The 13575-nt window shown below is 41.9% G+C and overlaps 1 protein-coding gene across 1 annotated transcript in view; it reads right to left on the reverse strand.

Annotated features, from left to right (window-relative positions):
* The window catches only part of CFAP47 (cilia and flagella associated protein 47), a 730879-nt gene that overhangs the window by 604372 nt on the left and 112932 nt on the right, over positions 1 to 13575 (reverse strand). Inside the window, exons 20-22 of the mRNA XM_068268343.1 lie at positions 13050 to 13127; positions 8904 to 9048; positions 6528 to 6622 (exon numbers count right to left, since the gene is read on the reverse strand). Of these exons, the coding sequence (XP_068124444.1) occupies positions 6528 to 6622; positions 8904 to 9048; positions 13050 to 13127 (318 nt within the window). The remainder of the gene's footprint in view (positions 1 to 6527; positions 6623 to 8903; positions 9049 to 13049; positions 13128 to 13575) is intronic.

Here is a 13575-nt window from a genome sequence, read left to right on the forward strand (position 1 = left end):
GAAAAAACCTCAAATCAAACATAAAATAATTGTGCGTGAGGAGGTACCTCACAGCCCTCCCAAGGAAAGCCTGTAAGGACACATCAAAAGAAGAATACTTGCGGAGATGAAAGTCCATAGCCTCCAAAGCCAGATCATGTGGAATCGAAGAGTAAAGTGATGTGACGTCCATGGTCACCCACAGAAACCCGTCCTCCCAGATGAAACCATCCAAGCTGGAGAGTACATGACGGGTGTCCTGCAGGTAGCCAGGAAGTCTAACAACCAAGGGCTGCAGATGAGCGTCGACCCATTCCCCCAGACGCTCTCCCACGGAGCCAATGCCGGCCACAATCGGCCGGCCCCGCGGGGGAACGTCTGGTTTATGGATCTTCGGGAGATGGTGGAAGACGGGCACAACCGGGTGCAAAGGACACAAAAATTCAGACATGCGTTTGGTTAAGACACCCGTGCTGTGCCCTAAGTCCAGCAGCGCCCGAAGATCTTGAAGAAAAGCCTGCGTAGGATCTCGAAGTAAAGGCTGATATACATCCATATCCCCCAATTGTCTAAGGGCCTCTGCCCGGTAGTCCAGGGCATCCTGGACCACGACCGAACCCCCCTTATCTGCCGAGCGTATTACAATGTCATTGTTGCTCTCAAGAGCGGCCAAAGCTTGTTGCTCGGATGCTGTGAGGTCGGAAGGGGCCCTGGACGCCCTGGACAAAACGGTCAGCTCCCTCTCTATAAGGTCCTGGAATGAATCTATCTCAGGAGATCTAGCATTCACAGGATAAAAAGATGGATTAGAAATTTTGACAGGGACAACTTGCTGTAAATCTACCCTGTCAGAAGTATGTTCGTCGAGGTCCCGCAATGCAGTAAGGGTCCTAATGTCCCGAAACGGGGAAACATCCCCAATATGATTCCGGAACAAGGGCAGTGCATCACCGGACTCCGCAGAATCAAAATTATCCGACAGGAAATGCTTTCTCACCACTAGATTTCTCACAAATTTGTTTAGATCCAGGATGGTGTGAAACAAATTGAAATGACATGAGGGAGCAAAAGATAGCAAAAGATTTTGAAAAGTAGGTTGGGTAGTGGAGCCGGAGAGGACCGGGTTACTTTTGTCACTGGTTACAGCCTTGAGTTCAACAAAATTACAAACATTATTAAAAAATATATCCCTGTGCTGTACCCTGATACAAAACTTAAAACCATCCTTGACAGAGGGTGCCGGTTTTCTGCCAGGAGGGCCCGCACCTTGGGGTCCATTCTCTCACCCAGCCTTTTCCGTTCTCCCTCCCTCCCCCGCACTCCCACATGGTTGGCGACAGTAGGTTCCTACCCTTGTGGGTTCTCTACATGCAAGTACTGCCAGTGCCATAGAACTAATAACTCTATATTTTCTTTTGCACACAATAAGAGCTTTCCAATTAAGCAGTATGTGAATTGTGATACTAAAAACACAATCTATGTCATTTCTTGCATGTCATGCCGTGTACAATATGTGGGGTGTACCACCCGTCATCTTAGAGCCCGCATAGCGGAACATTATTGTGGTACAAATTGGAACACATTCCGCAAATCGGCGGTTTCTAAACATTTTGAGACGGTACATGAGAAGGATCTATCCTCCTTTGTCTTTCAGGGGGTGGAGCGGGTGGTGTATCCAGTTAGGGGGTGCGATATGCAAAGGTTGCTGTTGAAACGAGAAGCTTTCTGGATTCATAGACTGGGCACTCGTGTACCACATGGTTTAAATAAAAAGTGGGACTTGAGTCTAGTCTATACATATTGAAGCTTTATTTTTACTATTGGATTATATATACACTGTATGTACCCAATCACTTGTATGTATTACCATTGCTGCCTCTGTTTTCTTAGTTCGCACTATTTTCTTTGCATATACTCATTGGTATGTTTATACTTATCCCAGCAGTTTTCAGTGACAACATTTTTACATCTTTTATATATGATATTTCCAATGCTATTATTGTAATTTTCTTATTGCATTTCTTATGGATGTATGTTCCTTTAAAGAGGTGGCTTGTGTGTTTCCGGGGGTGGGGTTTTCCCTCCCCGGTCTCATATAAATTTCCTCCTGTGCAGGTTCACTTTTAACTATGACTAAGGGCAGATGGTAGGCCCGATACGCGTCAGTTGATCCTGTTTTTATTGCATATCTTGTGGATTTTTTCAAATAAATTTTTCAAGCCTTTTTCACTTCAACCTGTCTTGGTTTGCGGATCCTTTCTTCTACATTTACCTTATATCACTACTGTAGAGCAATCTCGCCATGGTGCGCACCAGTCCAGCAGGGCCGTCGCTACGCAAACAGCTGTTTGCTGTGCGTTACACAGTGAGTTTGGTGTGGCAGTGTGAAGCAGTACTCTAATTACACACCCTGATTGATGTATACACATGCAAGATGTTTTAAAGAGTAACTGTCAGGCTGCAAAAGCTAATTTAAACCTCTATTCTACTATGTTAAACAGTTTAGAAGGAAGCCAAAAAGGCAATACTGAAGTTAAAAATCTCTCTTACTTTGATGTTTGCTGAACAGCAAGGCTCTGTATTCCCAAGCTCGTAAGGAGGCGGGCAGGATGCATAACAGATATTGCAAAGCATTCTGGGGCTGCTTCTTCTCCCCAGTGCACTCCCTTGGTCCTCCCCTTCATTTCCCTATCCCGCCCTAAGGCTGCTTTCACAGTGGGAAGTTACAGGTTCATGTTACAGCAGCTTGTAACAGCAGCCTAACTCACAGCACATGTTCCTTTAGAGTATACTGCGCGAGTCCGCTATTGTTCCTAGCCACATGGCGAATTAATATTCACTGCACAGTAGTGTTGTCTGGATCATGAACCATTAGGATCTTTGATCCTGATCTTTTTTGTGAGTCGAATCATCAGGAAGCAAGGTAAGGGAGGATATGACATCACAATTGGCTTCATACAAGACAGACAAACATGGAACCTGCCATGAGCTGTCAGGAGCATCATTCTCTGCAAATACTATATAAAAATTCTGTGAAATCCAAACGTGGACAGTGAAATGCATATGTAATGTAAGTACAGCCAAAATTTAGCTACTGATATATGTGTTTTTTTCTCTGAGACCCTATACCAAACAGCTCCTCTTTAAAGCACTTTAGGCCTGCAATTGAGCAGTCAATTTGATTTCTGCCCTTAAAACGCTGCTTTGCGTCAAATCCAGATTTTTCCCCGGGACTTTTGGCGTCCATCCCACTCCGCCATGCCCCCCTCCAGGTGTTAGACCCCTTGAAACATCTTTTCAATCACTTTTGTGGCCAGCATAAATGTCTCTAGTTTTCAAAGTTCGCCTCCCCATTGAAGTCTATTGCGGTTCGCGAAAGCTCGTGCAAATCGAACGTTTGGTGAAGGTTCGTAAACCGAAAATCGGAGGTTCGAGCCATCTCTACTCAAGAGGCTACCCTGCAGTGTTGGGGAGTCTTGCCTTGAACTCCTTACTGAATAGTGACTGACCCTGGCCAGGATTCAAACCCTGGTCTCCCATGTCAAAGACGGTGCCCTTAACCAGTACTCTACCCAGCCACTAAGGCATTGAGTCTTAAGCAACGAGGAACCACACTTATCTGACATCAGTCAATCCCCGTTGGTGCTGGATAACCAAGACTCTACTTTAACTACTTCAGCTGTCAGAGAATTTAAAAGGAATTAATTAAGTAGAAATGCAACCTTTGTAAAAATATTAATTGCTCCCCAGCTATTCTCTGATATAATTTCCTATCGCTTTCTGCTGCAGTGACCTAGAAACTTGCTACCAGATTAATTTCTGTTTCCCTTAACTACAATATTTTCTTCATATACTGTATATCCACTTGTAGCGGCAGTGTCTCCAGCTGCCAAATAGATTCTTCCAGTATAGATGTCAAGAAAAATGTGGAAGTAAAACAGAAAGGTGGGATAGCACAGCAAAGCCCTTATTGTCACAGGACAATAAGTGAGGAAATAACTCCTAAACAGGGGTGCACACAGCAAGCACTGGGAGCTTTAAAGAACAAGCGACACCCATGCTAACCTAGAATTAAAAAAACACATATATAAGTAGATAAATACTAATTCTACTTACATATCAGATGTATTGTGCTATCCACGTAATGATTCCTGTGAATTTTTTAAAGGAAAAGCAGAAAATCCTATTCTAGGCAGTGGCCATCTTTCCAAGCTAATGCTGACATTATATCCTCCCTGACTCTGGTTTTCCACTGCCCTTCTCTTGCTTATTGTGTATTCATTAGCTGCCCTCCTCCCAGAGTCTTCAGACACTCCCATTGAGGTGTATACTAACAACTGCACTCTTTTTTTAATTTACACATCCAATCACAGAGTAACCTCAGCCTTGCTTGTAAACACAAGTAATCAGAGGGTGTTTATGATAAGGAGCTAGACAGGGAAATAAATGGAAGAGGAGGAATATATTATAGATAAAAAGAACTCCCAGCATTCAACTCTTTGGCACTGTTTGGCACTAGGGCCAGTGCTCCTAAAGTATGTGATAACTACAAACCATAACAGCAGAAAAAGTTTTGCAAGTTTTGAATGCAGGATTAGCATCTTTATCACTTAATACACTCAGACCAGTTGCTGTTGAAACTTGATTTTTATGGTGACAATACCGCTTTAATGGAGTAGCAGGGAACAAAACAAATATTGTACTAGTTCACAACTGTGTCAGGATGGGGGGAATTTCATATTTAAGTCTATCAAAGTATAACTTCAGTCACAGAAAGAGGACAGTATTACATGAAATGTGGCCAGGCTAAAATTTCTACTTCACCCTAAAACTGTGGTCTACATATGATTTTTATCATCTCACTCTGATGTCTATTCACATAACACCTCAACGTAACAGCTCAGAGGACTGTTTCTTGTCAAGAAAACTATTTTCTTCAATGAATGATTCCTCATTGCAAAAATGTATCTTGTGTTAGTCATGACTATAAGTCCTTTGAGTATATTTTAAAAATAAAGTTGTATATAGAGCAAAAAACATAAAAGCAAAAAACAATACATTTTCAACATTTAATTCTCTACTTCCAAAGCTGTGCATAGGCAGGCAATTTATATTATGTATGGCATACAAGTGCTAAATTATGTAGGCTCAGGATGGGTGTCCATAGCTTTTGGCTTTTGCCAGGTAGGTAAACATAGATCCTCTTCAAAAACCCAGTTAGACACCCAAGCCCATATGCAATTAACTTTTTCTCCAGAGTTTTTCATAGGAGATAATTTTTTAATATATTTTTAAAATACTTTTTCAGCACTTTGCAATTAAAAAGGACCAATAAGTACAAGAAAACATACTATCAAAAGTATTGAAAGTATTTTCTCGCTTGCCAGTGTTTATAAAAGCATTTTATTTATAATGGCTATCATTCAAAAACGTATGTTCGGTAAAAAAATCTGGGCGGGAAAATGCTGCATTCTATATTTTAGACTTCTGTGTGCTAATTCATAAAAATGTTTACAGTTGCAATAGAAGTTTGGTATTTTCCTGAACTAAGGCTCTGCCTGAGTTGATGCATTTTCTCCTGCAGAGACAGCATTACAATAAAAGAGGCGTCTCCAACTTCCCTTTAGATGTGCATTTTTTTTAACTGCATCTGTTTGCCCTGAATCTGCGCTGAATCTGACTATTACTCTTTCTAAACAATCTATTTAATTGCCACAGCTTAGAAGAACTTCAAGAAATGTTACATATGCAGGCTTTCTGATGTAAAAAACATATGAAAACAGGTACCCAAGAGGTTAAAAAACATAGCCTGGGGTATTCTGGAAATCCTTTTTTGTTCTGCTTTCACCGCTGCTACCTGGGAGATCTGTCTTCATTAACTTTGCTTATCCGCACCCTTTTCGCATCTTCAAAGCAAGCGGTACTCTCCGTCCCAATACCGCCTGCTCTAAACTTTATGAATTGACATTTAGTGACATGTGTTGAGATAATCACCGCACAAGGCGGTAATTTACCTCACTGCTCGGTAATTTGAGCTTTTCATGCGGTAACAGCTTTTATGAATTGACATTTTGCTAAGTGTTTGGTAAAGTCAGCTGTTTTCAGCATTACCGCATTACCGCATTAGCCCACATCACCTTGGAGAAAACACAGGAGAAAAAGTAAATTGCATATGGGGTGCAGTTTGTGATATTCTCAATTACTCTCAGAAATACTGTAAATCTCAGTTATTTTTACTTTGATGAAAATTGGCAGTATTATATAATATGTGCCACTACTAATGTGAGAGTCACAGGACATCCAATGTAAGGACCAGAACTGAGAAATTACTTGGGCATACATGAGAATAGGTTTTCTAAATTGTAGTTAATAGCCCGTTCAATAGGTTTTGTGTTAAAAAATAGAAGCTTCTAAACACTGAACCACCGAAGACCAAAGAATAGAATCAACTCTATAGGGTGAGTGTAAAAGGAAAGCAAACAACAGGGGAAAACAAAGATTGAAAAAGGTGCCATGCAACTCCCTGTTCCCCATATTTCAACACTTACTTCTTTAGGACTGAAATGAAGGGCACATTCCAGGGTCTCCTTCTCTTCTAAATCCACCATATAAACATGAGGGTATGTTGGATCAATCTCGACAGCTAGAACAGAAGATACTGTCATATAAATGAGAAGGCAAGAATCAAAGAGTCCTCCACTTTAAAGAAACTATGCATAGGATGATATATCGCATTACAGTAGTGTTCTATACTGCTGGAGGTCTGTAACCTGGAAACAGGAAGAGAAACAACTACGACTATAGTTTTATTCATAAAAAGCAAGGAAAAAGAAGGAATCTCTAACATGTACATCTTTTATTTCCATAAAGTGCACTTGACTAATACATAGTGGTCTTTGTAGGTAGATAGATAGTGGTCTTTGTAGATACAAGATACTTATTTCTAAGTGCAGGTAAGCGCCTTATACAGGCTACCTGTCATTAAGGAGACAGACAATGCCACAAATACTACAGATTTCGGTCTACTGAAACAGTACTTTGTGGTACTGTACTTATTTTGAGAAGATCTTTTGAGCTATACTTCTACACTGGCACTGTTGGACCAGCAACCTAAGGAGTGGACCCGCACCACAGTGATCACTACCTTGCATGGCAGAGCAGAACGTACTTCTCTGTTCTAGTAAGTTTGAGATTAAGACTTATTGGACATTTGCAACAACTCACCGTTTGCAACATGTGTCCAATTGGGACCTCATGAAGTGTAGGCAACTGAACGCTTGCTCAAACCCGCTAGGCCAGTGACTGCAATTGGGTCAGTTGCACCACATTCCATAATCCAGAGCCATAGTGAGAGCTTTGAGGCTTTCACATATAGCCAAGCAGAAATTTACTCTATATTATTTCTTATCAACCAATCCAACAGCTTTTGGAGTGGATACCAGGCAGGGTTCCATTAGGGAACTGAGGAGGAGCAGACGAAGGAAGGCAGACTTGAAGCTCCACAGGCAAACCCTGTCCAAGTACTACAGATCTACAAGAAAATCTCCAAAGGATTCTGTTTGCAGATCCAGTCAACCATGGTGAGCGATGACGCAGAGGCTGAGTCCTGTTGGGTCCCCCCGCCCTCCGGGCACCAGAACAAAAGCCATGCCCCCACTCGGTTTGTGATCTTGAACAACAGAGGATACCTGCACACTGGGCGGATGAGATTGCTCTATGGGAGATATGTCATGTAGAGTGACTGATGCTGTAACCTATGTGATTCAAATGTGACCAATAACGGTTTTGAAATTGTTAATGGCTTTCCCACCCGATGTGGGTGGAGTGTATGGAAAATTGGTGAAGGGTTGTTCTCTGAATGTTTTGCATTCTGTAGTTTGCACAAAGTGGCGTACATGTTGACTGCCAAATGCTTTGACAAAGGGAACCAAATAGGCCCCAAAACAATAGTCGTTGGTTAATGTCAGATGTACTAATGTGTATGATGGTACAATACATTTACACAAGTTGCTGCAAGCCTGTATGCGAACCCGTCCTTTGGATCTTACCGCAGCTTTAGGTGACATCAAGTAGCTGCCACGGCAGAATTTAATCCAGCCTGTGCACCTAGCTTACATTGGCAGCATAGTGGCTAGCGCTCTCGCCTTGCAGTGCTGGGTCCCCGGTTTAAATCCCAGCTAGGACACTATCTATACGGAGTTTGTATGTTCTCCCTGTGTCTGTGTGGGTTTCCTCCAGGCCCTCTGGTTTCCTCATGTATCCCTCAAACATACAAATAAGTAAGTTATTCAGCTTTCTCCTAAATTGGCCCTAGACTATGATACATACATAGACATATGATTACGGTAGGAATTAGCTTGTCCCCTCTGAGGGACTGCTAATGGCAGGTCAATATACTCTGCACAGCGATGCAAAGATGTCGGCGTTATAAATACCAAAAAATAATAACAGCTTAAAACTCCCAGGATAAAGTCATCAACCCTTCCAGAAACTTATCTTAAAACATTTTTTTTTAACCTATAACAGATTTGCTAATATTTTGAAAGGGAGGGAGTGCCTGTGCGTTTGTGTATAGCGAGGGGGGAAAAGGGGGGAACAATTCGACTTTGGGTCTACTTTACGGCCCATAAGATATCCCGTAAATTTAGACTTTAGATTTTACAGCCAGTAAGATATTCCACAATAAAAAGGTAAGACTAAAGAGCAAACCACTTCTCTATAGACAAAAAATATTACACTATATTAATACAAAAAAATGGCTTGAAAAATAACATTACATAAAAATGAAAATGGCTGGTGGAAGAAATTAAAGGAAAATCTGCCAAACCTAGTGGCACGTTATAGAATCAATCATGTTCTCTGCTTGATACAAGTTACACATAAGGATCGTGTTCTTTTTTTACCATCCATAAATTGACAAATACCTGAATCCTCTTTGAAGGTCAGAGAGAAATCCTGATGCTTAGTAAGATCAAATTCTACTTTTGAACGTGCCACTCCTTTATTGAGAATCAGAAATGGTATAGCCTGTGTAGAATTTACATATACACCAGGGAAAAGGAATGAGCTCTGGGGAAAAAACAAAAATGTATGGTAAATATCTTTTATTATTATCTACAAATCTCAACTTACCAACATATTCCTGTGTATTAAAAATAACCAGACTTTGTTGTCCCTGAAAGCTAAACACACCCCCAGAACCACTAATGCAACATGTAGGCAGACTGTTTTGGATTGGTTGATCCTCATCAACGCATGGCATAGATTAATATCACTCCCATATCACTAAAACCTTCTGTTTTAAAGAGAGTCTGAAGCGAGAATGAATCTCGCTTCAGACCTCATAGATAGCAGGAGCATGCGTGCCCCTGCTAAACCGCCGCTATCGCGGCGCTAAACGGGGGTCCCTTCACCCCCAAATCCCCCTCCGTGCAGCGCATCCCCTCTTCCGCATAGAGGCAGGGCTAACCACCGCAGCCCTGCCTCACGCGTGTCTGTCAGCGCGTATCTCCGCCTCTCCCCCGCCCTTCTCAGTCTTCCTTCACTGAGAGGGGCGGGGGAGAGGCGGCGATGCGCCGCTAATTGACGGCGCTGAGAGGCAGGGCTGCAGCCGTTAGCCCTGCCTGAAGAGCAGCAAAATATACGACCAAATTGGTCGTTGATTTTGCAGGGGTGGGTTTGGGGGTGAAAGGGACCCCTGTTTAGCCGCGGGATAGCGGCGTTTTAGCAGGGGCACACATGCGCCTGCTGAATATAAGCACTGAAGCGAGATTTATTCTCGCTTCAGTGTCTCTTTAAAGAGTAACTGTTAGGCAGAAAATACACAATAAGTTCTCTACTGCATGCTAATAGAGCAGTAGAAAGGATGCTAACCAGGCAATGTAAACGTTTCAAATCCTTCTTACTTTTGTAGATTTCTCTCCTCATGCCCCAGGCTCTAAAAGTGGACGCAAGCCGCAGAGAGAAGTGACAGGCATGCTGAATCAGCCTGATTGGCTGATGCCTCTGTCACTCATCTCTCTGCACTACGATTGGCCGCCTGGTCTCCCCTTGTCTGCCTGGTCGCTGCTGCTGTTAGAGCGCACGGAGGGGGGCCAGAGGCTATCTCCTGTCACTGTCCTCTGCCCCCCTCCTCCAGTGGCATGACCGCGCCCCCCCCCCCGCCGTTCTGCCGCCCGCCGCCGCTGCATTCTTCTTTTTCCCCACACTGAGCTTTGGGGAAGGATAAAGGTGGTGCACACACACAGACTCCCGGAATAATGGTTCCAGGCGCTGCAGTATCCTACACTCTGCACTAGTGCAGAGAATAGATGGGAACGACAGCGCTTGGATCCATTATTAGGTGAGTCTGTGTGTGGCTGCTGCATTTATTCCTCCCCGCTGTGCTCAGTCAGTGCGGGGAGGAGGGGGATGCGGGGGGGGGGGGAGAAGATCTAGCCGGACACAAGATGGCCCCTGCCAGCAACAGGAGCCTTCTAATATTTAAACATAAAAATTACAGAAATCAAAATGTGGACACTACGATACATCTGTCATGTAAGTAGAGCATGTATTTATCTACTTACATATGTGATTTTTGAGGGGGCATTTTAGAGCTAACAGTTGCTCTTTAAAAAGGCAAACTTCTGTTACGCATAGCATTTTAGCATGGAGGCTTTTTGATCTCTTTCAGCCCCTTACACACTCCTAGGAGGTCTGGTTCACCATGAGCTTGATGGGCAACCTGTAACTCATCAAGTCCAACCCCATAGAGCCAAGCACTGCTGAAGATCAACCAATCCGAATGTATGCATGTTTGATTATAGTGGATCTGTAATATTAACAATTTGATACTCCATTGCATTCCAGCGGTTCTGAAAGTGTGTTTAGCTATCAGGGACAACAAAGAGATGATTTGCATATTCAGCCGAGATGCACTGTGGGACTCCTCAGAGCTCTGTCTAACCTGAATAACCCTAATTAGCTTCTGTTTTAAGAAGGCAAACTTCTGTTGTGCATAGGTTAAACTAGTGACACGGTTGCTTTAACTATGAGGACTATGCTATTTCCTGCCGGTAAGACTTTTTCCTTAGAGAAATTTCCAAGGAGATTAAGAATATTAGAAATGCATATTTGTGACTGGTTCCAGGTAAATGTAAATGTCAAACATGTTCCTCTAAAGGATATAATTAAGTTGTTTCAGAAAAGTAATGATGTATTTATAGTTGGTATCAATGTTAAATATAAATTATGGACAGAAAATGTCAACTCCACTTTGTACAATAAAGAAAATCAATAAACCAAGCAGAAATGACTTACATGACATTCATTGGTGTTCATTAATTACTAAAATGTTTTCAGTGGTTATTAACAAGCCACACATAGTAAAAATAATAATAAAATCAAAGCTATAGACAAGTGTTACTGAGGTGGTGCAAATTAAAGTGATGGCTATTTGCTGGACTCATGAGGAATGGCTAAACACAATAAGACAATAGTTTGGTAGGTTTACTACAAGCACTGACTTTATTCCCTCATCATTCATATAAGGTTGAAATAAGACAAACCTGCTTAGAAGTCAATGTTTGTGGGTTTTTTTAATCAGAAAAAGGTAACTTTATTAAGTACAGTTAATTTCCCTAAAAAAAATAAATATATGAAAAGTACAAACTGCTTTTTCTTGCTATGATGTCTACTAATGTTCTATTATGTACTAGTATGTATGTTTTGCATATACTATTGTGTGTATTATTATATATATATATCCCATGTTTGTTTCTTATTCTGTACAGCATGTTTTACAAATTAATAATAATCCAAAAATGACATGCTGAAGGCTAGGCATTTGAAGAAAGTTTACCATCATCATGAAGCAATAGACTGCACACAAATCTTAACGTATAAAAACAGTCAATATCAATGCAGTTCATTGACTGCCTATAACTGCCTAATATTCTTGCTGCAAAAACTTTTAGGTTTGCTAATAGTAATCCTGTTACAGACATCTTGCTGTGGGACATCAGTTTACATCAGTTTGCTACAGTGCTGGTGCTACCATAGAGGCAAAGGGGGTAATTTTCCCAGAGCCTGTAGGGGTCCCCCAAGGTTTCTCACTCCCCCATCTTAACTGGTTCTCCCCAGGGCCTCTGCAGAGTTGCTTCTCACATGTGCTGGCGGGCAGACGAGACACTACACTGCCAAAGACTCTGCCGAGGCCCCGGGGAACAACAGTTACGTTGGTAGGGGATTGGGAGGGACAGTATCCGGCTCAGGGGCCCATGAGGTAAATTTGGCTGCAACAAATGGCCCCTAATGTCGCTTTTTGCTCAGGGGGATGTCTGTTTGCCCTGGGTTCCCATTGTTTATAGAACCGGCCCTGGTTTGCTCTACCCTGGTTCTGCCCATCTTCCAAATTTAGCAGACAGGTGTAGTGACAGTATACATCTCTTTCCTTATGCTGATCTTATCTCCACTTCTCTATAATTCCTTCACACTTCATTATTATTAATACTGATTTATAAAGTGCCAACATATTCCATAGTGCTGTACAGAGTACCTCATGATTGACACCTGGCCAAAACTCAACACATATTTTCTATGGTCTAGCCCTCTAAAATTTCACACTTCTATTGTAGCTATTTTAGCCACTTTCCAATATTTGCTGGTTTTCATGCTCATGCACTTAACTTAAAAACTGCTTTATATGATGTGCTGCCTTAGTAACAGCTCAGTATCTCACAGAAGGTATTACCTTTGTAACCTGACATGTTATTTAGATGTTAATGATGCTTTTTCGTTACAATCTGTGGTCTTTTCAGAACACGTAATGCTTTGCTGGTGACTAGCTGTGGTTAGCCATGAGGAACAGACACAATTTCAGCGAAATCCCTGCAAACGCCAAATTATATACTAATGTGTTTATTTGTCTAAGGCAGCCAGTGTGAAATGTGTTCATACCATGTGACGTATTTATTGTAAGTAGGTATTTCAAGCGTCCGCTTGCCGAGTCTCAAACAATAATAGGTACCTGAAAGGATTACAGCAAATCTCCAATACATGTCACAGTAAATTTAGGTAAATCTCATACTCACAACAGAAATATCTACTTCTGGTGGTAAAACTGATCCTCCAATTCTCAATTCCAAAGTCTTTGTATTGCGCACTGACACCTGGCGGATAAGGAAAGACTGCAGTTAGCTCATGTTATTTAGGTCATCCATACTCCTACAGTATTCATCAAATATCTTATATCAGACACAATGAAACAACTTAAAGGAATACTATCGATTGAAACGACTTTTTTTTTTAATACTCTATATTAGTGTACACATTACCACTAGTGCTATGGGCACTTTATTTATTCACTCAGGTCTCTCTCTCGCTATCCCTGCTTAAAAATTCATTTCTCACACAGCTCATAGTAGTTTGGGTCACCCTGAGCTGCTTGGTTACTCTGTCACACAGCTCACAAATATATTTCACTGTGTCACTCACAGCATGCAGCAGACATGAGGAGAAATAGGCTGATCTGAGGTGGTAACAGGTAACTAAATGAGCTGGAATATTGCTGGAATATAACCAGCTATACCACGAGTCTGTGTTTACACTCAGACTGGC

This window comes from Hyperolius riggenbachi, chromosome 2 (genome assembly GCF_040937935.1).
Source record: "Hyperolius riggenbachi isolate aHypRig1 chromosome 2, aHypRig1.pri, whole genome shotgun sequence".
NCBI lineage: Eukaryota > Metazoa > Chordata > Amphibia > Anura > Hyperoliidae > Hyperolius > Hyperolius riggenbachi.